General features: G+C 36.4%; 1 protein-coding gene across 1 annotated transcript; it reads left to right on the forward strand.

Annotated features, from left to right (window-relative positions):
* On the forward strand, positions 1-27,513 carry LOC146001507 (uncharacterized). Its single transcript, XM_083138895.1, has 7 exons — positions 1-131; positions 1,672-1,855; positions 4,938-5,128; positions 9,260-9,469; positions 13,183-13,515; positions 17,336-17,519; positions 21,112-27,513. Exons 1-7 carry the CDS (start codon positions 2-4, stop codon positions 23,174-23,176), a joined length of 3,297 nt encoding a protein of 1,098 aa, XP_082995021.1. The 5' UTR covers position 1; the 3' UTR covers positions 23,177-27,513.

Raw genomic sequence — 27,513 nt, forward strand, 5'->3', positions numbered from 1 at the left:
GATGGCGGTGGATTCATCATCCAAAACAGATGATGATGTTGACGGGGAAGAAAAGAAGGAAAACTTTACAGTTTTTCATGCAACACTCATAGTAGTGTCAATGATAACATTTTTATTGGATGTAAGCACGGGTAGGTAGAGAAACTTCACATAAATTTTCACGCCGTAAAATTTCTGAGGTGATGTTTGGTCCAGCGCAACCGACAGATCAACAGGTGTAGTTCAGAAAGCATGCTTGCGAGAAAACAATAATTGATGTTTTGTGTGCAGGTGTAGAAATATAGCTTGTATGAACATATTTCTAGGAAAGAGTATGACTAACGTTCTGCTAACAGATCACAATTTAACCGCATAGGTGATGAAGTATTTCAAAAACTTTTATTTAAACTTTTTCATTAGCCGCTGTGCTGTTTGTATCCACCCCCCTCCACCCGCAGGTGTTTATTTTTGCCTGAAAAACCCGAAGGATGAATGAAATAAATATATTACTTCTAGTTGCTACAGCAGAAACGTAAAGCTTAAATCGATATTATTGTAATTTTTGTTCCTTGTACCTTGCAATATATTTTAAAGCGCATTCTTTGCAATTCATTTAATGTTTGGTGCGTCATCACGATGGCTATTGTCATATTGGAGTAGGCGTTGTCATTGTCACATGTAATGTGTAAATTATGAAGTTTCAATACTTTTTGTTAATGGAAATAATGACTTATTTTTTTCTGGTATTACCTAATATTTAAGTTACATCATTATCCATATTAATTGTACAAATAATACAAATTCGAACAATTATGTCATTGCAAATTAATACAATAAAGTTTTCAAAGTCTTCATAAAATTTAAAATAAGATACTGAATTCAGATTTGTAAGACCAGACTTCTATTGTTTTTTCTCCTCTAGGTAGATGAATATCCTCATATCAATACAAGACACTTGACAGTGCTAAAAATTTATGTACATGCAAATAAACAAGCTGTTCATTTGCCAATCTTCTGAGCTTATTCACCAAGATTGTTTTGCAAGCAGATCATCCAGTGCATTGTGAATATGAAGAGTACATAGTGTCAGACACATCACAAAGGAGAGAGAAAAAAATATATATGCATTCAAGTTCTGTGGTAACTTTATCACACCTTACTCCTATTGGTACCAATAGGCACTTTTGAAAATGTAATGAAGTTAAAGTTAATTACTTTCTGAGAACTCTCCTTTTATTACTATTATTTTTAGCATATCTGCAAATATTAGTATCTAATGCAATTGGAAGCTGGATTTTGACATTTGGTGATTAATGCAAAATATTTAAGTCAAAATGTGAAATTTAATCACTAAGATTTGATTCATTAATGAAATAAATAAACTGTCAAATACAAATGAATGTACAAAATAAAACAAAAGACTGTGCACTATAAGGCCAGATGACAGAAGATTGAGATAATACAGTCTGAATTTATTAAGTGTCTTGACTGATCAATGTGATATTTGAAAACCTACCAATCCTTAAGGCTCCCAAATAGTTTGTCCTTGCCTGGACATGGTGTGCTCATTTTAAAGGTTTACTTCAAAAATCTAAAATTATCCAAAATAGCCAAATTATCATAAATAATTTTATAAATGTTCATTAATCAAGCACATATACTTTTATTATCAGTTGATATTATTTGTTACAGATGTGATTCTGGTAGCTTCATACTTTAGCAATGGCTACACCGTGTGGGGCATTATTACACTTCTGTTTGTGTTCCTTCCAACTGTGATAGTCCACATGTTCAGTATGAGATGGCATATTATGGATGAAACTGTCAATGTCTTTCTCTGGATTATTCATATATTTCTTCTTGGCATTGTTCACAGGTAATTGTAAATTACACATCATCAGTAGTAGTTTAAAATTGCTTGTTGTGGAAGAAAGTATAAGATCTACATACATTTTGTACATGATATAGTGGTAGTTCATTTTGCAATGGATGATATTTGACTTGATGTCATCATGCAGTGCACTTTGGGAAGAAACAGCATGAAGTCTGGCAAACAGATTCACACGTGTTAAGAAAAATATGTGAGAAGCTTTCTTACAGCAAGAAATTTGCAATATTGCATACATACACATTCCTCATATGATGACGATAATCAGACCTTGAATCACTTCGTCAAATATCATATGCACAGTCATAGGTGTGCACAGACCCTCTGATTAGAGGGGCAAAGCCTTGATGAAAATTCAGTTGGGAAAGAAAAAAACTCATTTTATCTCACTGTTTTAGTTTCAAGCATTGATGGGTGTATGTACCTAGTCTTACCATAAATACTGTCACAAAGTTTTAAGTAAATTGACACAAAATGCTGAGAGATATTGTAATATCCTAATAACATTACTGAAATGGATGCATGACAAATCAAAATCACAAATCATTATTCAAAATGGCCACGCTTAGCACGCACACATTCTGTAAGTCTTTGTGGCCACGCATCAATTGAATTACGCAACACATCTACTGGAAAATGAGCAACTGTCTGCTGGTACACGTTGGCTGATGTTTTTACCCCTTTTTCACAGAAATGGAGCGTGCCCTCATAGCAAATGTTCCAGACTTCATTTCCACTTCAGATTGGCCTTCTGCAAGTCCGGACCTATACCCTTTGGACTACAAATTGTGGTCCAAGCTTCAGGAGATGGCTTGGAAGAAGAGACATCCCAATATTGAAAGTTTAAAGCGGTCGGTCTCTTCTGAAGGCAGTTGATCATTTTCCAGTCGATGTGTTGCGTAATTCAATTGATGCGTGGCCACAAAGACTTACGGAATGTGTGCTTGCTAAGGGTGGCCATTATGAATATTGATTTGTGATTTTGATTTGTCATGCATACATTTCAGTAATGTTATTGCGATATTAAAATATATCTCAGCATTTTGTGTCAATTTACTTAAAACTTTGTGACAGTATTTATGGTAAGACTAGGTACATACATATACCGGTAATCTAATGCAGCAACATAGAGGCACCAGTCATTATTATTATTATTATTATTTATTATTTGAAGTAGGGTTACACTTAAGCTTACAGTTTTTTTACAAAGATTATCTTACTATAAAAACAGCTTTTTGCCCTACGTGAATTAATTTGTTAAGCTATATAATTCTGCTAAATGTTTATAAATGTATAAAATATGGAAAAATATAAGTGTGCCTATATAATTGAAACACACAAGAAATAGAAATGAAGTAAGTATATGTGAAGGAGGCAATGAGGTAAATGAGGCACGGTGCCAGTATTCATAGATTAACATCTTAATTTGTTGTTTAAATTTGGCCAAATTTCTCTCCTTTTTCCAGGCTACAGGCAGTTGATTCCACGCCTTACTTGCTAGCGATGATAAGGATTTAGATTCGTATCTTCCCTTGTTACATTTTGGTACTCGGATACTATTGGTGTTATTAGATCACAGATTGGGATAATGCATGTTACTACATATAATTACTTTGCTGCTTAGTAAGTGGTTGTGTGTGTGAATTGTCTGATGAATTTTTAGTAGGAACACATATTTTTGCCTGGATTCAAGCATGGGTAGTGGCAGTTCTTCTCTGCTCGTTCGTGAAGTTGTGTGTGCTGTATTTCGTATATTATGAATAGCCCAATTTTGCATTTTTACTAATTTGTTGGTGTTGTTTATGTTAATACCATAGAGTACAAAGGAACAATATTCAAGTAACGGTCTAATAAATGCTGTGTAGAACGCTAATTTGTGAGCAATGTGTACATATTTGCAGACATGTTGAAACTGTTTGATTCTAGGTGCTGCACACGCAGACACAATTTTCACATGTTGTGAAAATGATAAATTCTTATCTAGGTACATACCAAGATATTTTAGACTCTCGCTTGGTTTTATATTCGAATTACCTATTTTAATATTGTTAACTTGTGTGATGTTATTATTTCCCTTGGATAATATTAATACTTGAGTCTTAGACTCATTCACTTTCAACATGTTCATTGGAAATATTGGCTCTTATTGGAACAGTTTTGTGTGATTTGGATAATCCACATGCTTGTGGTAGTACTGGTTGTACCATAAGAAGTTGGTTTTTCTCTTTGGCAGATCACAACTTGCTTGGATTATCATGCTTACCTGCTCTGCTTTCGTATCTTTGATAAATGACCTTTTTTTTATTACGGTACATTTTTGTTGTGGAAATTGTTCATTCATTTTCCTTTCACAGTTTCAAATTCAGATTGTAGATGCATATTTGTGGCATTGAAACATCTACTCAAATCAACTTACTTTTAATTTTTCAGTAGTTTCTTATTGCGATTGGTTTCACCACTAGTCTGAGTAGCTTACGTCAAGCACTGTTGATTTGAGTAGATTACTTCTCTCTGCATACCTGCCAAATGGATAACTTTAGATACAATTTATATATATTTACATATAAATTATAATTCAAAAAATAATAATGAATGTAGAAAGAAACAAATAAAAGGAAAATTGTATCAAATAGCATGTGATGCTAGAATATTATTCAGTGCTTTTATTCAAGTTTGGATTTATTTGGTTGTGCATTATTGACATAAATCTTCCTCATGAACTATGGAATACCAAGTGGTTTGCATTGAAATATTACGTTATTAAAGAAGTTGAGCCAATACTATTACATTTTTGTTAAGTTCAAAGTTATTATTTTTAAAACTAATGAGATTACGTGTTTTGTAAATTTTGTACTTTGATGTACGATTGGGTGGTTACTATGATGGATTTTTTTTCTTCTCAGATTAAATTACTTAGTTCTAGATTCAATTTAGTTGTTTCGATATTTATGTGCTGATCCCTGACTATTTCGATAAATAAAATTATGTTACTTGCAAATAAGTTTAACTTGCATCCTCTATTGTCATCTTTTTATGTAACTTTTATATTTATTGATCTGCTATTTTTCAGATATATCGTCATGTTGAAGACTGGTTTAGAGGCAAGAACATCCAAGGATCCTGTGGATTTCCAACGTCTTTACCACCAACAGAATGATGCCTCTCTTCTGAGACTGTTTGAGAGCTTTTTAGAGTCTGCACCTCAACTTGTATTTCAGCTCTACATCATGATTTCCCTTGAAGACTGGCATCCTTGGACTGGTAAGAAGTTTCTATTAACATTATCATTCAGTTAATTATTATCTGAGACCTTTCATTAGAGAAGCGAAGAATTGGCCTATTGGAGCTCATATTGAAGTCCGTATCTGATATTTAAGTGGTTATCTTTGAAAGTTTTATAAAAATTGACATATTGTTCATACATAATATATCAGAGTGTTGTATTGTTCACCTCTAACCAAGAATGTAAGAATTTTTGGTTATTTTTTTGAGTACTTTCTAATTTCTACAGGTCAGATTAATTAGTATGAGCCAATATACGCATATTCATAGATCAGTAGAAATGCTTATACTGTTACTAATCTGATATTTTTTACAATATTTCTCTGCGATAAACGCCAAGGTCACTGCCAATTCAATGTAAAAGTTCATACCACGGACCTTACAACTTCAAAAGACACATAATTCTATCCCATACGACGACAATTATTAAATATGATGGAAACTGAAATGCAAACATCTCAATTGTCGTGTTTAAAGGTAAGAAGAACCAATTGTTGTTTTGATAATGAAAAGCAGATTCATATCGTTCAATGTGTGCTTTTCCTCGTTAACAAGCGAAAATAGCAGACATTCGAGTTGTGTGCCCAGGATTTTCGAAGAGAAGGGGGGTGGGGTTACATGTACTTTTTAGTAGTCATTCCTGAAGTCCTCATTTTGCCATATTTTCCTGCCTTTTCTTTCTTCTTTTTTTTTTTCAAAGAATATTGAGCCTAAGCAGAATTATGATCCTCACCACCCCTTCTTGAGCACACCACTGGACACTCGGAAGAATCTTGATGACTCCAGACAAACCCTGCCGTGTCTGTAAACATGGGGATGGGGGCTGAAAAAAGGGCCTGTTATGACCCAGACCTTCAAGAGTGGGTCATGTAATATTCCAGTTTTTGTAATTGAATTAAAATGATAGTGTTGTTTAATCCAAATAATAAATATTTAAATGTAAATATACACTGTAGTTTTGGAAAGTTGTGCAAGTGTGTGAAAATGAAAATTTCGACAGTTTTGTTCACATCAACTATTCTATTTCCATTCCATACTTAACAGCATTTCAGACACCGAAATTTTGTCCACTCAACGCAGCCACATTGACCACAGATTATTCAAAGGCAAGGCACTGATATTTTGATCAATGAGCAAATTGCATCAAGTAAATAATCTGTCTGCTCAAGGAGCAAAAATCTTGCTCAGCGAGCGTCACTCAGATACCAGACTGGCCCCAGATCTCTGCTGTTCTCGGCACTGGCAGAGACCAGAGAGATTCGCACCATTCTGTGATGAGCTGGGCCGAGCTGTCACCCCCTAGAACTGGTGTTGGTCGAGCACGGGGGGTAGTACTGGGGCCTCATTTCGATGTGCTAAGATTAGCGAATCTCTTGCATATTTCGAGCTGTTTCATACTGTCGCTTGGCTTATTTTGCACAAATATGCGAGTATTCTGACTTATTATTTTTACTGCTTCTCTAAAATATATAAAATGCAATATTTTTATTATTTTGCTTGGTCATCGCCGCATCTCCCTATGACCGGATGCCTCACCTCTGAAAATACTTGGATAGTTTTTATATTTCCCAGTTTTTACAAGCCTTTCCAAGTTATTTCCAATTTGTTATGGAATTCTAAGAAATAATGTGTATTTGTCCATTATAGTTAATGTTTATAGTAAGTTGGACACTTTAAATCACAATGTGAAACTTAAAAATCATGAGTTCAATTCATAGGTGAAGAACTTCAGTTATGAAAACCTTTTAAAATTATGAAATTACGAATTGTTTCATTCACAAACAAACCTGTGCATGAAATGTGATTTGACATGAAGAGGCTGCTCATTGTCATATTGTACATTTGCATATCTTAGTTTTTTATTGTTGCTTGTAATATTGAAACGAATTAATAAAAGTATGCAGATTCTCATGAGTATGTAATCTAATAGTAGTGGAGAAATGCTCTAGAATTGAGCATGTGCTTCATTTTCATATGAATACCGTATTTGCATGTGTATAATGTGCACTCTGGTTTTTGATGGGGAAAACAATTCAGGTTCAAGTAATGCTTAGTTGTAGGTTGTAAAGCTGTTGCTATGCCGATCATGAGTAAATGACATAATACCTATTGAATGAATCACCAACCTATGCCACCTCCCCCTCCTCTCTCTCTCCACTGTGTTTAGTATCCCAAAGCTTTCACTTCTGTAACCACCTTGTTTATTCTGTAGAAGATGAATGAGAGATTAAAATTGTGATGTGGATTTGCAGCACTTGGGAAGTTATTTTCTATTATTCCTTGCCCGACAAATACCACTGATACACATCCCGTGTGATGAGAGGTGCATGCTCTAGTTCTGTGAGAATTTTCTCGGTGTCGCAAAACGTTCCATTACAAAGTGAAAAATCATGGGAAATTGCCATTCCACTTTTATAGTGTTTTTTTTTTTAAAAAAAATATTACTTAAGAAATCCAATCTGGTAATACTTGCCCCTGTTGATATACACAGTAACATAGTGAAAACATAAAAAAGGTAAAAAAAAGGTAAAGTGTTCCCCTGTGCATAGCACCACGCCATGAAGGCGTATAGGGGGTGTGGGGGTAACGCCCCACACTTTCTTGATCCGGTCGTGAGTGGGGGTGATGTGATCAGCATCATGCCCCTGACCGCCTTTACCCCCCAGGGTTTCCCCCAGGTACCCATGTTATTCGACGCTGGGTGGGCGCCGGGGCCGCTTTCACCGTTAGAAAAGTTCCCGGATTTGAACCGGCCGGGGATCGAACCCGGGACCTTGAGCATGGTAGTCAGACGCGTTACCGACTGAGCCACCGCGGCCTATACATAGTGAAAACATGCGTAGTTTTATGTTGGCTGTTTGAATTATTCCATGCACATGGTGGCCACTCTAGGACCATGATAAAATTCAAGTATAATTCCCAGTTTTCAAGGTGAACTTTCCAAAAATTCAAGGGTACAAGCAGATGTTTTCTCTATTTCAACCTTACGTATTACCGCCCCTCACCAGCTACACACACACACAAATAGTATATTAACAATGTAAAGGTTTGTGCGATTCCAATATATCCAAAAATTCTAATTCAATTGAACAATACATATATTTAATTTAAGGTGAGGAGTTTACATTTGCCATTTCACATACTCAGACTAGAAATGCATCTACAACCACAAGTTATGGGATATAGTAATCTACAAAAAAATTAATTGTGTAAGAATTTCAAATTTAACTAATCAACTTCCAAGATATCTTATCTTGCAATAATCTTCCGCTTGTCAGATATATTGTTCTACAAAGGACACAAAGTAAACATATTGAGAAAATTCTGTTGAATTTTTCGCGAAGCTTTCTTTTTCTTCCTCAATAAAAGTGTAAGATAAACTGTGAAAACTTGCTTCAGGACATTAATAAATATGTATAAATTGAGTGGATTTGGATTAATAAAAATTGCAATTTTTCACATCTACCAAGAAAAATTCAAGCAGAATCCACACATAATTCCCGGAGCTAATAATTCATGCATACTCCCGGAATTCAAGGAAATCCCGGTGAGTAGCCACTCTGATGCATAATACGCACCACAGTTTTTGGGGGCAAAAATTTTGTTAAAAAAGTGCACATATTTCATGGGTAAATATGGTAATTTAGAGAATTTGAACATGTACTTGTGAATCATTTTGTTGCTCCTTGCTCTCACTAGACACCTTTTTGGAGAGAGCACGAGTTCTCCCAAAATGTGTTTAAATACTTTTACAAACCATAAACTACAAGAGAAATACTGTAACTATTAAAATGGCCCAGATTACTGAAACCATGAACTTTCTTATTCATGACTAGAAAACGTCACGTGCCGGCAACATATTTGTTAAAACACTAAAATAACACACAAACAGCACGATAAAAAACACTTAGGAGTTCTTCCAAGCTTTCGACTCCTTCATGGAGTCATCTTCAGGGCTGGTCGAGGAAAGACTGTTTGTGTGTTATTTTAGTGTTTTAACAAAAATTTCTTATTCATATTGAAATGAGAGCTTTTGCTCATACATTTTAGCAGGTACTCAGGGTGGAGGATCTGAACATTTTTATTCACACATGTCCTTTGTTTTTCAAGGTATTTCAGCTGCAGCTTCCATGATCTCCTTGGTGTGGGCACTTGCTGCATACACCAAAGCAGCCCGTAACAATCATCCCGAGAAGCAACGCATGACGTGGCGAGGCCTTTGTCTTCAAGGCATTTGGAGGCTGGGAATGCTGAGTGCCAGAATCATGTCGCTTGTTATATTTGCTTTGCAGTTCAAGGCATGGATATTCCTCTTCGTTGGTAAGTTTTTCCAAAATTTTGTAGCATCTTATAAGTTGCATGCACAAGAAGAAAGCATTCTTGGATTTGATTCATATATCAGAGTTACCACATCAAGGAGTGAGAAGAAGGACTAAAATGTTAATGAAATGAACAGGTAGTGTATAGTAAGAAGGTATTTCCTTCCTCTTGTTTTTGTTCTGAAATAAGTCTGAAATTGGTGCAGTATGTGTAATTGAAAAAGGAAAATATGAACTATTTTCTTGTGTATACAGTGAAACCCCAATTTTACCATCCTATATTTTACTTTTTCCTGCATTGTACATTCAATCTTGATGGTCCTACCACAGAGGTGGCTCCAGAAAATTTTGACCAGGTGGGCAGGATCCATATATTGATATATTAGGGTGGGCAGATACAAAGTTTGTACAAATGAGTTTCGCAAACATGCATTCCCTCTTCCCCCTTCTCATTTCCACTCCCGTCCTCTCTCCCAATTTTGTTTGTATTTCTTTCACATGTTTGTATTTCTTTCACAATTTCTTGTTTCTGGTGTATGTTTTCTTATTTATCCTTTACATACCTTTTTCCTCTGTGTTCCCCCTATCACCCTCTCTCTCTCTCTCTCTCCCTTGCACACACACACACACAAACAGCATAATCCTTTCGTCAATTCTAATCATATTTCTCATCTGTGTCATCTCTATCATTCTAATCCACTCTAGAAAAAGGTGGCGAAGGAACTTGATGCCATCACCTATTTAAAAAAAAAAGGGGTTTCCCCTCTCTATCATTTCTTCTGTTTCTGTCTTTCCAGTGTCAGTCTTGATATAATCTCCCGATTTCTCTATCATTTAAATCCCCTTCCTTTCATTGTATCTGCCTGTCCATGTTTTCAAATTCTCACTGTGTACTTCGCTTTGTGTAGTTGATATATTGTCTTGTCCCTTTAAGTTAAGAAGGAATTTTCCACGTACTACTTTATTAGGTGAACGTGCAAATAACAATAGGGATCTACTGTTTAATTCATGCAAAAATCATGAAACAGATGGGAGAAATTCTTTACCAATGCAAGAGGCAGTGAAAGTTATTGGGTTACATGAAGTAGTGTGAGACCAGCGCCTCTCCAGGAGAGGAGCAAGGCTTCTTCACCCTAGCAGCAAAAATATTTTAAATGTAATTTTAGCATGCCCGGTGGAGGCACATACTAGTTTGGATTCCACATTAAACTGTAGGTCCAATACCTATTAGCCTTACTGTGCATAAAGTGAACTTAACAACTGTATTGCAATTTTATAGATTTTGGAAGCAAGATATGTCAAAACTCTACATTTACAGTTGCACAAGTTTCAACTGCCCTCCTTTATTTGCCAGTATTATTTTTCAAAAAGAAATAATTTTTTTTTCTTTTGATACAAGACAAATGCTCAAGGATGGCGATAGAAAGTATGTAAATACCGATAACACTATAAGATTGTTTTTGCTTTCTCCATAATTCAATTGAATGATCTTGAATATGTCGTTTTAATATTATGAGTTTTTATCTGGAAAGATGAGGGCTGATGAATTATCCTTTTACTTGGCTCACGGGGGTTTTTCAAATTGATAAGTGGATAAGAATCTTTGCATTTAATTAATGTCTTATTGAGAAAATTTTAAATCACACAAGGAACGCACATTTTTTGTTCCTTCTGCATTAAACTTTCCCAGCATAAGAATTACATTTTCCACACAAGATATCACTGAAAAATGGTAAAAATAAAGGAATTTGAACAAAATGAATATCGAAAAAGCGATGCCATTACAGAAGCAATCAGTTCCTGAAGTAATGCAAGAGAAGAGATGCTCAATAGGGATCAATAGAAATATACATAACGCTTGGGAAAACCAATACTTTTACATACTATATTGTGGAAAGTAATTTAGACTAAAACATGCATCAAATTTGAGTATGCTACGTAGCAATTCTTCTCTTGTTCATAGCACTTTCAAATTCTTGGGAAAGTTTCATTTACTCACAATTATCGATTTAGGGGGCAAGGCATATTCTGCCTCACCCCCAAATTCCTCAAGAAGTACATACATTATACATAAATATGTTGTCAATTTTGCTTCCCCTCTCCAATGTTTATATGAAATTGACACTCTCCGATTATCACACTTGAAATAGGATATCCTTTACCCAAGCACTAGGATGGGGAAGCCTTGTCATGGATCACAGTTCTTTTTCATAGCATATGGAAGTAATGCGAAGCAGGTGTTTTTATTTTCATGTTTGGTTGTTTTAAGATATTTGTTTTATCCTGTATGATTTTGTATTCCCCACCTCGGAAAACGGCCCGTTTGGCTGTAGCCAGATATTGCACTACTTCTAGCCACAAAAGTATTAACTGGATCATGTTTCAAGTTTTAAATAAGAGAGAAATTTGACAGGTCGTATTCATCAGCATATTTTCTAACGGTTTCCCAACGAATTCAAAAACAGCGAAACTTCTAATAGGGTAATTTGTGGTCCTGGTATATCAACAATATTCATAAGAAAATGTGCACGGAGTCAAGACAAGAATATACCTTTTCTTTTTGAAGCATTCATATTTTCCTAAACACTCGCATATTCATTTTTTTTTTGGGTGAACAGAGGAAATTTTGGGTGGGTGCTTGTCCCTGTCCCACCATAGCAAAATGTTGCCAAATTGTCCTCAATTTTATGTTTTACAACCTTTTACGTTTTTTTCAGCTTTATCCCCTGGAAAACATGAAATCAAGGTTTCACTGATAGTGGAACCTGATTTTACATTCCCTGGTTTTATATTTTCCCACATTATACATTCAATCTTCAAGGTCCCAATAGAGCAAAATATCATGAAATTTTCCTGGATGTTACATTTTGCTGCATTTTAAATTCTTTCACCTTGCTACCATGAAAAATGTAAAATCGAGGTTACACTGTATTGGTTTCTCAGCCTTTCTAAATTTGTGCTCTGTAAGATGGTTACAAAACAACCATTTTTGTTTATACACTAAACTGTTTTCTTTAGAAAATATATGAAACATTGCATTTGATTTTCAATTGTTTTGTATTTCCAATGCCTATTCATGACATGCTTTTAAGGAATTGTAGCTTTCCTGGTAAAGTGATTCAAACAAGTGTTCTTTGGTTACCAGCTAGGTTAAGTCAATGTTGGCTTCCAACGTTTCGAGCGCATCCATTGCTCTCATTCTCTGATTATGAGAGCAATGTATGCGCTCAAAACCAGAGACATGCTTTTTATTTCAATTTTTTCCTTACTGTATGAATTTGTTCTAAATCATAAAGTGCTCCCCTGTGCTTAGCACTATGCCATGAAGGCGTATAGGGGGTGTGGGGGTAATGCCCCACACTTTCTTGATCCGGTCATGAGTGGGGGTGATGTGATCAGCATCATGCCCCTGACTGCCTTTACCCCCCCCCCCAGGGTTTCCCCCAGGTACCCATGTCATTCGACGCTGGGTGGGCGCCGGGGCCGCTTCCAACGTTAGAAAAGTTCGCGGATTTGAACCGGCCGGGGATCGAACCCGGGACCTTGAGCATGGTAGTCAGACGCGTTACCGTGTTCTAAATCATATTTTGTTTAATTTCATATTTGCAGATTTACTTCCCTAGCTTGTCACGCTGAATTAGTGATGATAATTCAGCTTTTTTTCAGTTTTCATTGTTACATATTCATTGCTTTTAATTTTTTTTTTTTTTCAAGGTGCTCATTGGCTGGGAATGACAACATGGATAATTATGCAAAAGACAGATTTTTGTTTGACACCATGGGAAGAACGGATTTACAACTGTGTAGTTGGTTTAATTTACTGCTTCTGTTTCTTCAATCTGAGGGAAGGCCAGTCGAGGCACAGAGCTCTAGCATTCTATCTCGTGACAGTCACAGAGAATATCATCTGCCTTATGCTGTTCTTTCTTTTGTCTGATAACTATTTGTCAAAGGGCACAGAGGAAGATTCGAACAGTAAAAATAACACAAGTGGAATTTCAGTATTGGTGTCAGCAACAGTAATAATAATAGGAGGCACTGTGATGGGTGAGTTACTATATATTTTTTGTCTGTTGTAATTTTGATTCATCGAGGACCTCTCAGATGGTATAATTCTAGCATCATCGCCTTGTAATCAAGGAGCCCTTGGTTTGATATCTGGTGGAGCCACATAGAGGTTCAGATCCCCACTAATACTGGCGGTCCATTTCCAAGTACTGTATGTACAAATCAAACACCAAACAGTGTTATTCCTTACAGTGATGTAGATTGCTTGTGAATATTATTGTTGTCCACAATCTGAAGAGAGAAGTCAAATATAAAAAGAAAACTTTCATAATTTGATGATTTAGGATTAACTCAGACTGCTGATGAAAACTTTGTTTAAAGCCTATTGAATTACCAGTTTCCTTGTAATTTTGTGTCCATAGCATAATGGCTAATGGTAGCCTAGAAAGCAGGGGCTCCAGTTTTGATTCCTGGCTGTTCACATCCGACATTAAACTGTATGACGGTTCCAATTAGCTTGTCTAGCATAAAAGTGGACCTAAGGAAACTGTTTTTTATGAGTAAGACCTTATAGCCTGATTTAGACCGAACAAAGTGATACATGATTCATACATAACTCTAGCAGTCATAATTTCCAAGATATTAAATTTCAGTTAGAGCAGGACATAATTTCAAATTTTGCATGGAAAATGGCACTTGACTCTGAGGCTAATAATGCTGAAAACAGCCTGTGCATTTAAGAGGTACAGTGGAACCCCGATTTTACGTTCTTTGATTTTACATTTTCCCGCATATACCAGGTGGTTATAATTAAAGTGACGGTGTTCAGAGTGATACAGCACGGGCTGTAATGAGAGTAGCAGTCTGAAACTTCGTAGATATGCTAATGAAGCTATGCGCTCGCGAATTATGCCAAAAAAAATTTAGTTCCAATTCTCGCCACCAGGGTAAAAATGGCGCTGTAAGCAGTCAAAACTTGGTATAGTTACAGGAAAAACACTATAAATCGCAGAAAATAATACTCTTTGTAATAAAATATCGTTACAATTTCACTATTCGAATTACATGAACATTACTAAAGGAAAAAGCAACAAGCGTCACCAACAACAACCAGGAAGCTCACACAATGGTTAGGCAATGTCACCGCTTTGACGTCAGAGTTACGGAAAATTCCACGTTTTGACTGCTTACAGCGCCATTTTGTACCCTGGTGGCGAGAATTGGAACTTTTTTTTTTTTTTTTTTTTTTTTTTTTTTTTTTTTTTTTTTTTTTTCCCATTTCATAATTCGCGAGCGCATTGCTTCACAAGCATATCTACGAAGTTTCAGACTGCTACTCTCATTACAGCCCGTGCTGTACCACTCTGAACACCGTCACTTTAATTATAACCACATGGTACATTCATCGTTGACGGCTCAAACGTAGCAAAATGTTAAGAAATTTTCCTTGATTTTACATTTTCGCGCATTTTAAGTTTTTTTCAGCTTGGTCACCTGAAAAACCTAAAACCGAGGTTCCACTGTAAATATTAATTCCATGTCTGTTAATTATAAATGATGAAGCTCTTGGAAAAATCTTGTAGCACACAGATTAGTTAAGTTAACTGCCAGAAATGAAGTGGTATTTCATTACATTTCTGCCAGTGTCCTTTTTTTTATTAACGAAAACTTTAGCTTGTATTGTATTTAATGTTTTTTTTTTTTCACATAAATCTATGTTTGAAGGCAGGAGAATCATTGCAATATTTCTTGTCAGGACTGTTTGACACAGATGAAACAGTGAATGTCAGCCAGCTTTTGTTTCTTTTTGGCTAGGTTCCTTCAGTAACATTCAGCTTTGTTATATTCTTCGATTGACGTATTAACCCAGAAATACCACAATTTTATAGTGGCTAAATTGGAGGGAATCATTTCATGTGATAATTGTACTTTTGTATTAAGTAGTTGGTCATTATTGCAATATTTTGTGGTGCAGCAATGTATAATTTTAACCAAAGTACAGATAGAAATCTTTCCAGGTTGTATGCGTAGTCCCAGGCATTTTGAATTAATTACAAATATTAAGAGGCATGTTTCATGAGGCAGGTACATTTTATTTCTGGACCACCTCAATGCCATAGTAATAATACTGTCATCTTGTAATCAAGGGGCCATGTTTGCTTTTGGGAAGATGCATGTGTGCACAGAGTGGCCACGAATTAAGGGGGCATCTTTTGATCATCAATTACGTGTAACAATGGGAATATATTAATAATACTGGCAACTTTTTATTTTCTGAAGATAGTAACTTAGACATCACAATGACAATTTTATCTGTTTTCGACATAATTATCAATGTGAGCTCCATTTAAATCACGGCCTCCCCGATGCCGCAGTGGTAGCATCGTCGCCTTGTAATCATGGGGTCCTGGGTTCGATTCCCGGTGGAGGCACATAGTGGTTCGGATCTCACTTTAAACTGTAGGTCCAGTCCCGATTAGCCTTCCTATGCATAAAGTGGACTTAAAAAACCAAATCAATCAATCAATCAAATCCATTTAAATCAATACAAGCTTGGAGACGTAATTGGCTTTCCTTCTATCTGTTCATGGCTTACCAGATTTTTAAGGTCTGAAACACTTCAGGTTGCATCAAATAACGTGTTGATTCTTAAGCGTCACTTTTAAGTGCTAGAGGTCCACATTCCTGCAGCACTCGTCACAGAACTTCAGCTACACGTTATTGGTAATGGAAAATACACGTACACATTTGACATGCTGCTCAATACTTAGGCGACATCAACTTCTTCTGCTATGTCGGTTAGATTTTACGTACGTGTAAAGAAAGATGACAGGGAAATAAAAATACTAGAGGTCAATTAATTCAAAAGTTAGTGACAAAAGGTACCATCTTAATTTGTGGCCACCCTGTATATTAAAATGTTAAGTGAATTAAGTTCCTGCTAGCCTCCACGATGATCAGTGTAATGTGATTGAAGCCAGAGGCCCAGGTTAAGAGTGTTTACACATGCACCGATATCATCAACCCCAGAAATCAACGGGGGTTAATGGCACAGCTGCATACATGACCCTGCACGATATATTTTCCAGAACGATCACTGCTACATTGGTGTGCAATGGGAGCTCCCCTTGACAAATCTGCAGTCGGACTAACGCTCGCTGCACCTCAGGTAAGGAAAGAAAGAGCACAGACTGGCCCCAGTCATAAATTTTTGCTGTGCCAAGGAAGTTGTTGTTTTGTAAATTGGAGGCAGGAGCCATCTGCACTTTCAGGCATTGTCCATTACTTCTTGCATTGGTGAGAACCCCGACTTTATCGGTGTATGTGCAAAATCTGTGTCTGTGTCTGTGTTATCCCTGATAACGACTCAGACAAAATTTCGGTACATGTGCAAGTGCTCTAAGACGTGAATGTATCATTGTGTTATTCATTCATCAATTTCATCATTATCATGATTAACCCAAGAAGTAGAGAAGCAACATAAAAATGACTAAAATGGAAAGAAAGAAATGGTTCCTGCCACATGGCACAGATTTCTCAATATTTATAATTAATCCAGAGTATGAACACATTAATATCCAATGTTCTACCAGTTTCATATGAAATTGCAATTTTTCTATGGTTTCTTCATCTCCTTAAGTTAATTTATCAGTTTTGGAATTCCATTTTCAAACTTACTATTTTCATCATAATTTGTACAGACAACTCAATCAACTTATACCTGTCAAAAGATGCAATTATAGTTATGAGAGTTGTTTGGTATTCTTATATTGACCTTGCTTGTATTAAACCATTTAATCTAAAAATTAACAATTATATTTGTTCAAGGTAATAATGTTCATTGCCTTTTTTCCTCCAGGATTGACAAGCATACTGCTTTACTATCACTTCTTCCATCCTGCCAGAAAAGCTAAGCTGTGCAAAAACGATAGAGAAAATATTGTCCCGTTGCCAAACCACAGTCCATCTTCAGCGTCAGACAATGCAGGGACGTTGAGGTCTCTGAAGCACATGTATTATGCACGAGAGAAGGATCACTGCAAGTAAGATATTTTGAGTGACTTCAGTGAAGTTATATCCAGTTTCATCTTTATGCTTACTCATGCGTAGAGGAAGTTCGTAGCTGGTTTACTTTCCACAAAGAGTGTAAGTTCTGGGCCTCCCTAATGGCAATGCAGTCACCTTGTAATCAAGGGGTCTCAGGTTAGATCCCTGGTGGAGGCACATTGCATTATGGTTCAGATCATACTTTAAGCTGTACGTAAGTACAGTCCTGATTAGCATGTCTGAACATCAAGTGGACTTATGTCAAGTTTTCCAAGAAAGTGGGTGTTAGGTAAAGGGGGAGAAATTATAGCTATAGCTGATCATAAAGCTGGAAAAATCTAAAGTTTTTTTTTTCTGAAAACTTACGTGTAAACACTTGCATTGTCAAAGGGGTTGCTTGTTATTTTGCATGTCAAATACAGAAGAAATTACAAGGCTCCTGTTTTGTTGGTAGCTAATAATTTATCCAAAACCTTGGTTATAGTTGATATAAGATACGTAGGAAATATTTACACTGACATAATCAACTCACAGTATTCTTCAGATACACTTCGGTCCCATAGAAACACTTTCACTATCATTTTCTGAAGTTAACCAAAATGTAGTGCCAGCAAATTCCAGTTTAGATCACCGATCACCGATTCTTCTTTCTTCTTGCCGGGCCCTGTGGCCGAGTGGTTAGCACATCACGCTGCGATGCCAAGGGTCCCGGGTTCGAATCCCGCTCGGGCTTGGTTGTTTGTGAATGTCCATTCATCAATTTCATCATTTCATCACCATCTCAAATTAGCCAAGAAGCACAAAACGCGAAGTAAAATACACCAAATCAATCAATCATCTTTCTTCTTGAAGCAATAATCCATACACAATTTCTAGAATTCCTCTTGATTTCAACCCACAAAAGGTGTCAGTTGTTCAGGTATGAGGAAACCAGATCACTGGACCACAGCCTGCCTGATGCAGTGACAATTATTTCAAAAGTGTTGTCGAAACAAAAAACCTTCACAATGGATATCTTAACCTAAGCTTATCCTTCAACTTACGAAGATGTTTAATAAGCTCCAGTTCTAGAAGCTATAATTTGCAGCTTCCTTTGCGTTAGCATTCTTCCACTTGCAGTTCATTCTCCAAGGATCATTCTTTGAGGTCCTATGTGACTCGTCCGGTGCGATCCATTCAATGAGGCATCTAGCTCAAAGTTTGGTATAACAGTAGTATTCGAACTAAGTTTGATATATTGAAATTTTTACTTGAGCGAAGTTCAGCTTGAAGGAATATTTTTTATATAAGCATGTCGTCAACATTGGAATTATAATGCAAAGAACATTACTTCTGTGTATGTGACAATTGCATAAATTAGAACTCTTCGGACTTTTTACACTATACTTTCATCTTTGTTTGTCTTGAATTTACATGTGCTTCTGAACATAATTCGTTGTAGTTAACACTTTTTTTTTTTTAACTGTTTCTGGATGTTGAGCAAGTCCGCAATACTGAAATTTTGTTTCAAAACAGTAATTTTCATTTTTTGTGGTTAGTAATTTTATTGTGAAACATTTCATGATTGTTCTAAACTTTCCAAAGTTTATCTATTTTTGCTTCAGAGCAAAGTATTTTAATTTGACTACTGTAGTTGCTTGAAGTCATCCTTTATACATCATTATTGTGATTTCACTGTTGAGTGGTATTTTGAAGAAATTAAAGGTCACAGAGTTCTAAACAGTTTAACCAGGTTATTATATTGTGTTTTACATATTTATATTTTAAATTATGATCGTAAGACTCAGGAAGTAATCAGTGAGGCTGCTCAGTATGTGCTTATAGGTGTGAATAGAAGTGAACAGAATTATGTTTTATGTAGGAAATGTGCATGCATAATGACATCAGAATTACACAATCAAAATTTGGTACAGATATTCTCCTTGGTGTGTGTGTGTGAATGTGCTGCTGATTGTCGATTTCTATTATGCAAGGCTCATTCAATATATAACCGGAAATATGTTGTAACAAATATTTATTACAAGCACCAGAAAGAACTACTGTGTTTCAACATAGTCCCCCCCCCCAGTTCAATGCACCTATGCCAGCGCATGATAAGGGCACTGATTCCACATGAAAAAAAAATATTTTGGACACTTGCGTAACCACTCATGCACCGCTAAATGGACTTCGTCGTCATTCTGGAACCTCGATCCACTTAGTGCATCTGTCAGTGGGCCAAAGGTATGCAAATCGGAAGGTGCGAGATTGGGCGAATATGGGGTAAGCACTCAAACTTTAGGTCCTCGATGATAGAGAGTGTGACACTGGCAGTGTGTGACCTCACATTGTCATGGAGCAAAAGCACACCAGTGGACACCAGACCACGACGTCTCTGCAGAATGGCTGGTTTCAGTTTTTCACGCAAAAGGTTGGAGTAGGTGGTACTGTTTACAATATGACCTCTGGGCATGTAATGTTTAAGAATTGCATCCTTGTGGTCTCAAAACAAACTTAACATTACCTTTCCGGCACTCAGTTGAGCACGCACCTACTTTGGTCTGGGACACGAAGGATGTCACCATTCCATTGTTGACCTCTTACGTTTTGGTTCAACTTTCATCTCCAGTGACAATACGATGAAGGATTGCCTCACCGTCAGCTTCATAATGGCGCAAAAGCTCCCTGCACACATCAACACGTCTCACCTTCATTTTCGGTGTCAAACGTTTTGGAACCCACCTCGCACACACTTTCCTGAACCTCAGTATGTCATGACTGATATGGTGGGCTGATCCTACACTTATTTTCATCTGGGAAGCAATTTCACTGACAGTAATACGCCGGTTCTCCCGTATCAAGTCCTCCACTTGAGCAATGTTGCTTTCCGTAACTGCGTTGACAGAGCGACCTGGACGCGGAGAATCTTCAACACTGGTTATGCCCGGTTTGAACTTCTCAGCCCACTCGTACACTTGTGATCGACTCATATGTTGTCACCGTACTGAACTGTCATGCGGCGATGAATTTCCATCGGTTTCATGCCTTCACTCAACAAAAATCTCACGACACTTCGCTGCTCTAGCGTGGAGAACGTCCCGTGCACGAGGCAGGTGTACCAGCTCCAGCTATGAATAGCTTACAGATGCCTTCAGAAAATAACAAACGTATAACAATCACAGTCGTATTTTAGATTTTTTTATACTACTTTTCCGGTTATTTATTGAATGCACCTTGTATGAAAAGATGTACAAAAATAAGCTCTCTTGCATGAATAACATGTTTACTTTTTGACGAGGCAGAAACAATTTTTTTTATTTGTTCTGTGTGTTCATGACTTGTTTTGAACTCACTTTATTAGACTGTAGTGTCTTACTTTTGTTGTTCTGTATCTAACATCAAACTTGATGACAACAAATTGGATGAGAGAGTGTGGATAAAATGTTTTTTTTTAATATTCTTCACATTCCTGGTGTTACACTGTAAAGTTTTAAAAATAATTGAGAAAATGAAGTGCCTCATATGCTTGGTAATAATTAATATTATGCTTGTGTGAATGTTATGTTTTCTTTATGGATTTTAAGTGTTTTTTCTCTTGTCATATTTCAGATATGAAAATGCTGGGTGTCAGGAAGATTCTCCAATAAGCCAAGATGGTGAAACTGATAAAAAGTCCCTTGTGGGTAACCTGATGTCTTCGTATCGAACCAGTCCATGCTTTGATCATTCCACTGAAGAAGCACCAGCACTGCCTTTAGATGTACAAGAAACTCCAAAAGTTAAAACGCATGAGGAGACTCCAAGTACTCAGTTTGTTGAGCGATTATCTTCATTAGCAGATCAGGCCGTCAATGTGGAAGTTACTGAACAGAGGAAGGAAGACAGTGATCACGAGGGAAGAGAAACGGAGCCTAATGGTGGTACATGTCAAGATGGAGATGAAAAATCAGGGCTGTTTTTACCTTCACGAGAGAATCAAAATGACGAGCTCATAAAGCAAAAGCGTAGAGGAATTTGTCCTTCTGATCCTGACATTGAGCTCGATGACTTGAAAGGTGATGACAGTGCTAAAGAAGCTATAGGATTGCAGCTTACTGTTCCCGACGATGCAAGCGAAGCTCTGTCGGCACACGACTACGAGAACATGTGTGCAGTTAATATTGCAAGGGAACCGTGGGGTTTACGTTCTTGGCGTGGTTATTCCGACATTGAGAACTCCCTCCATGACGATAGCTTGTTCAGAGACAGAAGACGGGACACACTAAACAGCACCATCACAACCCTCACGTACACTTCGCAGTCAACCTCGCAGTCTCAGTCTGTTTCTACATCTGACTATTCAAGTGGTGGTGGGTTGGATGGTTCAGAACCGGCTCCTCCTTTACCGTGCAGGAGGCCTTGTTTTGTGCAACCACGAACTCGCCAGGATGACTACATTGATTCTTTAGCCGATGATTTGGCTAACTGCGAGTCATCATCCGAGTTCTCGCAGTCATCCTCCAGTAACTACCAGGAAGTTTGCGTCAACTCTCAACAAGACGTTCAGCTTGCAGAATTTGTATTTGAACCTACAACCTTTGTGGCACAACCGTGCATTGTGGACCAAAATGGAAGCTTTATCCCTTTATCCGGGAGACATATTTTAGATACTATCCTAGAAGAACATGAAGATTCGCTTACAGACAGCACGGACACAATAGAGAAAATTAACACCAGTCAAAAGTCAACTTTCAAACGTGGCTCAAACAGCACGCTTGTTGCTACTATTGATGAAATTCGCAACAACTCTCTCTGTAACTTGTATTATTCTTCTTTATCTGACTTATCAGATACTTTTCAGCAGGATTTCGATCCCAGTGCTCTCCTAGAAGATGCTTGTATATGGGAAGTTCAAAGTGAATGCTCGTTAGATATTCAAAACGCAGATGGTAAGAGTGGTAGCCCCACCTCCATCCAAGAACATGCATTTTTAGACTCTAATCAAGCAGAAACTAAACCACCCAGCACAAATGCCAGTCCATTATCTTACCGTTTGACCCACGAGGAAATGATCTTCCTTTCAAAATTACAGACTTCCTGTTCACCCAAAGAGAAAGGCTCACCAACTGACAAGAACGTAACGGAAGAACCCCATACCGAGTCCATTACTGAAACAAATAAAAGTGCAGGGAAAAAGTGCAAACCTCGCAGAAAATTTTCATTAATACGTGAAAAGTTTGAGCCGAAAAAGTACCAGAGCAAAGATACCATTATAACCCTTTCCCCAAGTTCCAGTGAAACCAGGTTGTTGGAGGACACGAGGGATTCTTCAAAATCACTGGAACATTTGGATGCAACTTGCAACCAGAGGCATGTGAATCAAGTGGAGAACAAAATTTCATCTTGTGAAAAGGAGAACATCCCCACGATTGCCTTGAGGATAAATCAGTGGAACAACTTCCTGAAAATGCAAAATGAATGCAACTCAAGAATCCAATACAGAGATTTTTCATCTGCTGGTGACGTTTCGCCTGATCATCCAGATGCTGAAGTTAAACAGTCCAAGCCGAACTTTACGCCTATGAAAGAAAGAAGAAGAATGTTTCTGAAACAAGTTCTGACACCACCAAAAATCCAGAACTGGTCTTGTAGAAGTTCCTTGCCTGCAAACTCAAAAGTCGTAAGTGCCTCGTGAGATTTCATAATGATGCAGGGGTAATGTAGAAATAGTTTTTATTATTAATATTATTACAGAGGATGAAAACACCCAGTATGGTAAATATTAGTATCATGCACTTTCATTTTATGTAGTATTACTAATGTTTGTGTGTTACTACAATCCGTATATTGTGCAAACATAGAATGTGTGCAAATGAAGTATTATTTGAGTATATACCTTAGGTTTGAGCATTTCCAACACTGAAGTAGTAACTTTTTTACTCTGAGATTTTAGTAGATGAAAAGTTCCACAGTATAAAGAATCAGATGTTGAATGATGGAAGAAAAATGCAGTAATAATATGTACAATTGTGTTATTAACAAGAAGCAGCAGCTAAAACTACAAAATGAATTTTTGAAGGAAGCACACTAATATTTTTTATAAAAGTTAACCCCTGTTAATATGCTTTCATGTATATGTTGATAAGATAGAGCCAGTTTTTTATATACATATCTTTTTTTGTGATGAATTAACTTTCTAAAGTAATACTGTAAGTATTATTTTTGTTTTGTACATAGTGTATTATAGTTATGTAGCTCAATTATCTATCAAAAATGAGAGCAGTATTAGTTACATATCCAATACTCATTTTTCATTATCCCTTTTCAATGCTAGTTCCACCCCCCATATTGACTGTGAACTGTATTATGTTAATTTCAATTTTCTCAGTATTTTGACAATAGTGAATTGTAAAGCATAACTTGTTACAAAAACCATATATATAAATGCCAGATTGCCACATGTGAAATGTGAACTTTACTTGAATTCTTGGAAAATTCTTGCATTATCTGTCAAAAATGATCTTTGAGTTTATCTTCACGGTCTGAAGGATTTTAGTCTGGAAATTCCCCCATTGAAGTAAATGGTTTCTTCATTTTTCTCATTTATTTGTCTAGTCCCAATTTTTTAATCTGTATATTACATATCTTTGTTCTTTTATTCTGGCAAAACTGATAGTGCACAGGCTTGCAGTGCTATTTTAAATAATACCTGATACATCATAGAAAGTTGACACATGTTTAATATTTGTTCAAGGAATAGGTAACTACTTTATTATATTTCATAACTTGACTTTATTTTAAAAAGCAAACCCTTTATAAGTTGATGTTTTATTTTTTAATCACTTTTCCATTGAAGTGGGCATAGAACACTTATTGGAATTGGTTACACATGAATATGTGGATAATTCTCAGTCTAGAATTAAATATCATAAGAACACAAATAATGTAACATTTTAATATTGCACTGTTAGGTACAGTTGGACAGGAAGGCCTACATACTTAGGCTACAGAAATGGCGGTACAACGAGGAAGTTTGTAAATTAATTGACAGGAATTTAAGACAAATATACTTCCATGCCTTCCGATTCTTTACTGTCATTGTGAATTTTAAATTTTATGTATGTGAACTGACTGTTTCACATTCACCCTCCCCCTTTTTTTTATAACTGTTTATATTGGAAATATACAGCAGCTTTGTGTATTAATAGCCCAGTATGTATTAATAAATTTCAGTATTTTGAAAGAGTATATTTTACAAAGTGTCATAGAGACAAATGTAATCACTGCATCATTTTTTATATTTTTGTACAGAGAAGTTTTTATACTTTTGTTTTTGTAAATAGATTTTTGTAATCAGCTTAATATTTTGTACTTTTACAATTTTTTAAAAGAAGTAACAAGTAACATTTTGATACTCTTTTGTATAATTGCGATTAGGTAGTATGTTTTCAGAACCAGCAAGAGTCCCCAGTCTCCCTTTACCAACCCAGTGGCTTTTTGCCATTTCAGTTCAACTTAACATACCACTTTATTGAATAAGTATACACAAAAAGTAAGTCTTTTGTGAATAAAAGTGTTGTTTGTGTGTACATGTGTGTGTATGTGCATGCGTGTGTGAGTTGAAGAAAGTAGCAAACGGACAATGTAGTAGACAACAGTAAAAATTGTATGCTGTAACAAACAAGTTCATACTTAATTTTCTGGAATCATGGTAGAGAAATTTTTCATTTATCCATCCTTCACTTTCTTGCCAATTCTTCCTAATTCTAAATATTTAAAAAACTTTTACTGTTTCTATTCCTGCCATACATCACAATTACCTTCACAAAACGTTACAAAAAAAAATTCTTGGTTTTTACATTTTCCTGCATTTTAAGTTTTTCCGTATTGGTCTCCTGAAAATGTAAAATTGGTGTTTCACGGTGTCTGAAATGGCTTGTGCAGCTGTGTACTTGACTCTTCTTTGTTTAAGTGGCTGTGTCATCTTTGGACAGGTGCTCGAATGTTCTAGTTGCTGGAGTGAGAACTTATCTCAGTTTTCCCCTGAGGTGAGGTGAATGGCTTGCTTTACTTTACACTTTCCAGTTCCTCTCTCTTCTATTCCAATATTGTAAACTAGTCTTTAAGAATATACTTTCTGTATTTTGTAAGAATTGAAATATGCCAGTTTTTAATGTAATTGTATATTTTACCTGAATTGAAAAATTTAAGTCTGATTTTAAGCTCATGATGTTAAATTTTGGTTACCTTCTGAACTGTGATTACAGCAGTGGTTTCAGTTTTTTAAAAAAAATGTATTGGCAGCAAAAAGTATTGGTATTATTTAAGTTATATGTACGGTGCTCGGGCTCGGGGTCGAGATAACGTGTGACTGCAGATGGGGAGGCATGGCATAGATGCAGACAATTATATTTATATTGCATAACTATTACTAACCTGTGTTATAAGAGTTGTTCAGTGTGGTGGCAACTTTGATTAACATATTTGTTCTGTTTGCAAGTTGTTTTCTTGCCATTGTTAAACACTAGACATAAGTTGTGAGCGCAGTTACAGTGTTGTTATTCTTGATCATTCTGTGAAAGAAAACTACATTGCATTGACATGCAAGAATTGATTGTGTAGGTGCTGGGAGAGCAGACAATGCGACACACTGTCTGAAACTCACGTAGCAGGTGTAATTCTTGCTCGCTTATCAGTAAGGTTCTGTTCGTCTTAGTGTGCAGTGTAATTTCTCTCTGTTTAATTTCAGTGCATGTGTGTGCACATTTGTTCATTGTGATAAGTCTCTCATAGATCACATACATTACTTTCAGTTTTAATTTTTCTGTGTAATTTCAGTGTGTGTTTTTGTGTGTTTAATAAGATTGTGAGACCATTGAATTCCAGCCAAAAAGTTCGCGTTAGAACAAAGAATTTTTATCTATGACAATTATGTGAAAACCAAGTCATGTCAAGACATTTGGAGGCAATTTTCACAGAAATTCCCTGGCGTTGCAGCTCCAGGTAGAGAAACAGTTAGGCAACTTGTTCTGAGATTAATGGGCCTTTCCGATGGTGCAGTGGTGGCGTCCTCACCTTGTAATCAAGAGGTTCCGGATTCGATACATGGTGGAGGCACTTGGCACAGTGGTTCGGATCCCACTTTAAACTGTAGGTCCAGTCCCGATTAACCTAACTGTGCATAAAGTGGACTTAAAACACCAAATCAATCAGTCAATTGTTCTGAGATTGAGACAAACTGGATTGTTAAATGTTAGAATTGCTGAGTGGATTTTTTTTTTTTTTTTTTAGAATTATAACTGAAGAAAAACTCAATGAAATTGGGTCATCATTAAAACGCTCTCCAAATAAAGCCCTACTACGTTTCACAGGAAGTAGATATTTCAAAAACATCAGCCCATACGGCTACTAAACGGTTGAAACTGAAACCTTACAAAGAACGCTAAAAAGTAGAGACTATAGAAACAATCCCCACACTATAGATGAACTTAAGAACAAAATAAGACCAGAACTGGAAGAATTACGGAAGACGAACGTTTGCATGTCAAATTTCATCAGAAGGTGCTGGGAATGTGTGAATGCAGTTGACCACCACATTGAACAATTCTTATAACACAGGTTTGTTATTCAATATAAATATAATTGTCTGCATGCTAAAGATATGTGCATAATAATAAGCGGGATATTACAGATTAAAAATGACTGCATCTGAGCCATGCCTTGCTGTCTGCAGTCACACGTTATCTCGGCCCCGACTCAAACTGAACTCACTGTATATGGAGTAAACATTTGATTGTAGCATTTTTCTTTTGCTTAATGTTTTGAGCTTGTTATTGCTTTTAAAGTAAGAGCATCAACATCATAATTTCAGAATTTTTTCTTCTAAATTGTAGTACCATCACGAGTGCCTTTTAAAAACTGTAACATATTGTGACTGGGTGCGTATTACTCACTATATAATATAAACAATACTAAAAATAGTATGAAATTAGTTTAAAAAACTGCTTGCGTAAGTGAGTATGCAATTGTTGA

Source organism: Lepisma saccharinum, chromosome 17 (assembly GCF_977018435.1).
Source record: "Lepisma saccharinum chromosome 17, izLepSacc3.1, whole genome shotgun sequence".
Lineage (NCBI taxonomy): Eukaryota > Metazoa > Arthropoda > Insecta > Zygentoma > Lepismatidae > Lepisma > Lepisma saccharinum.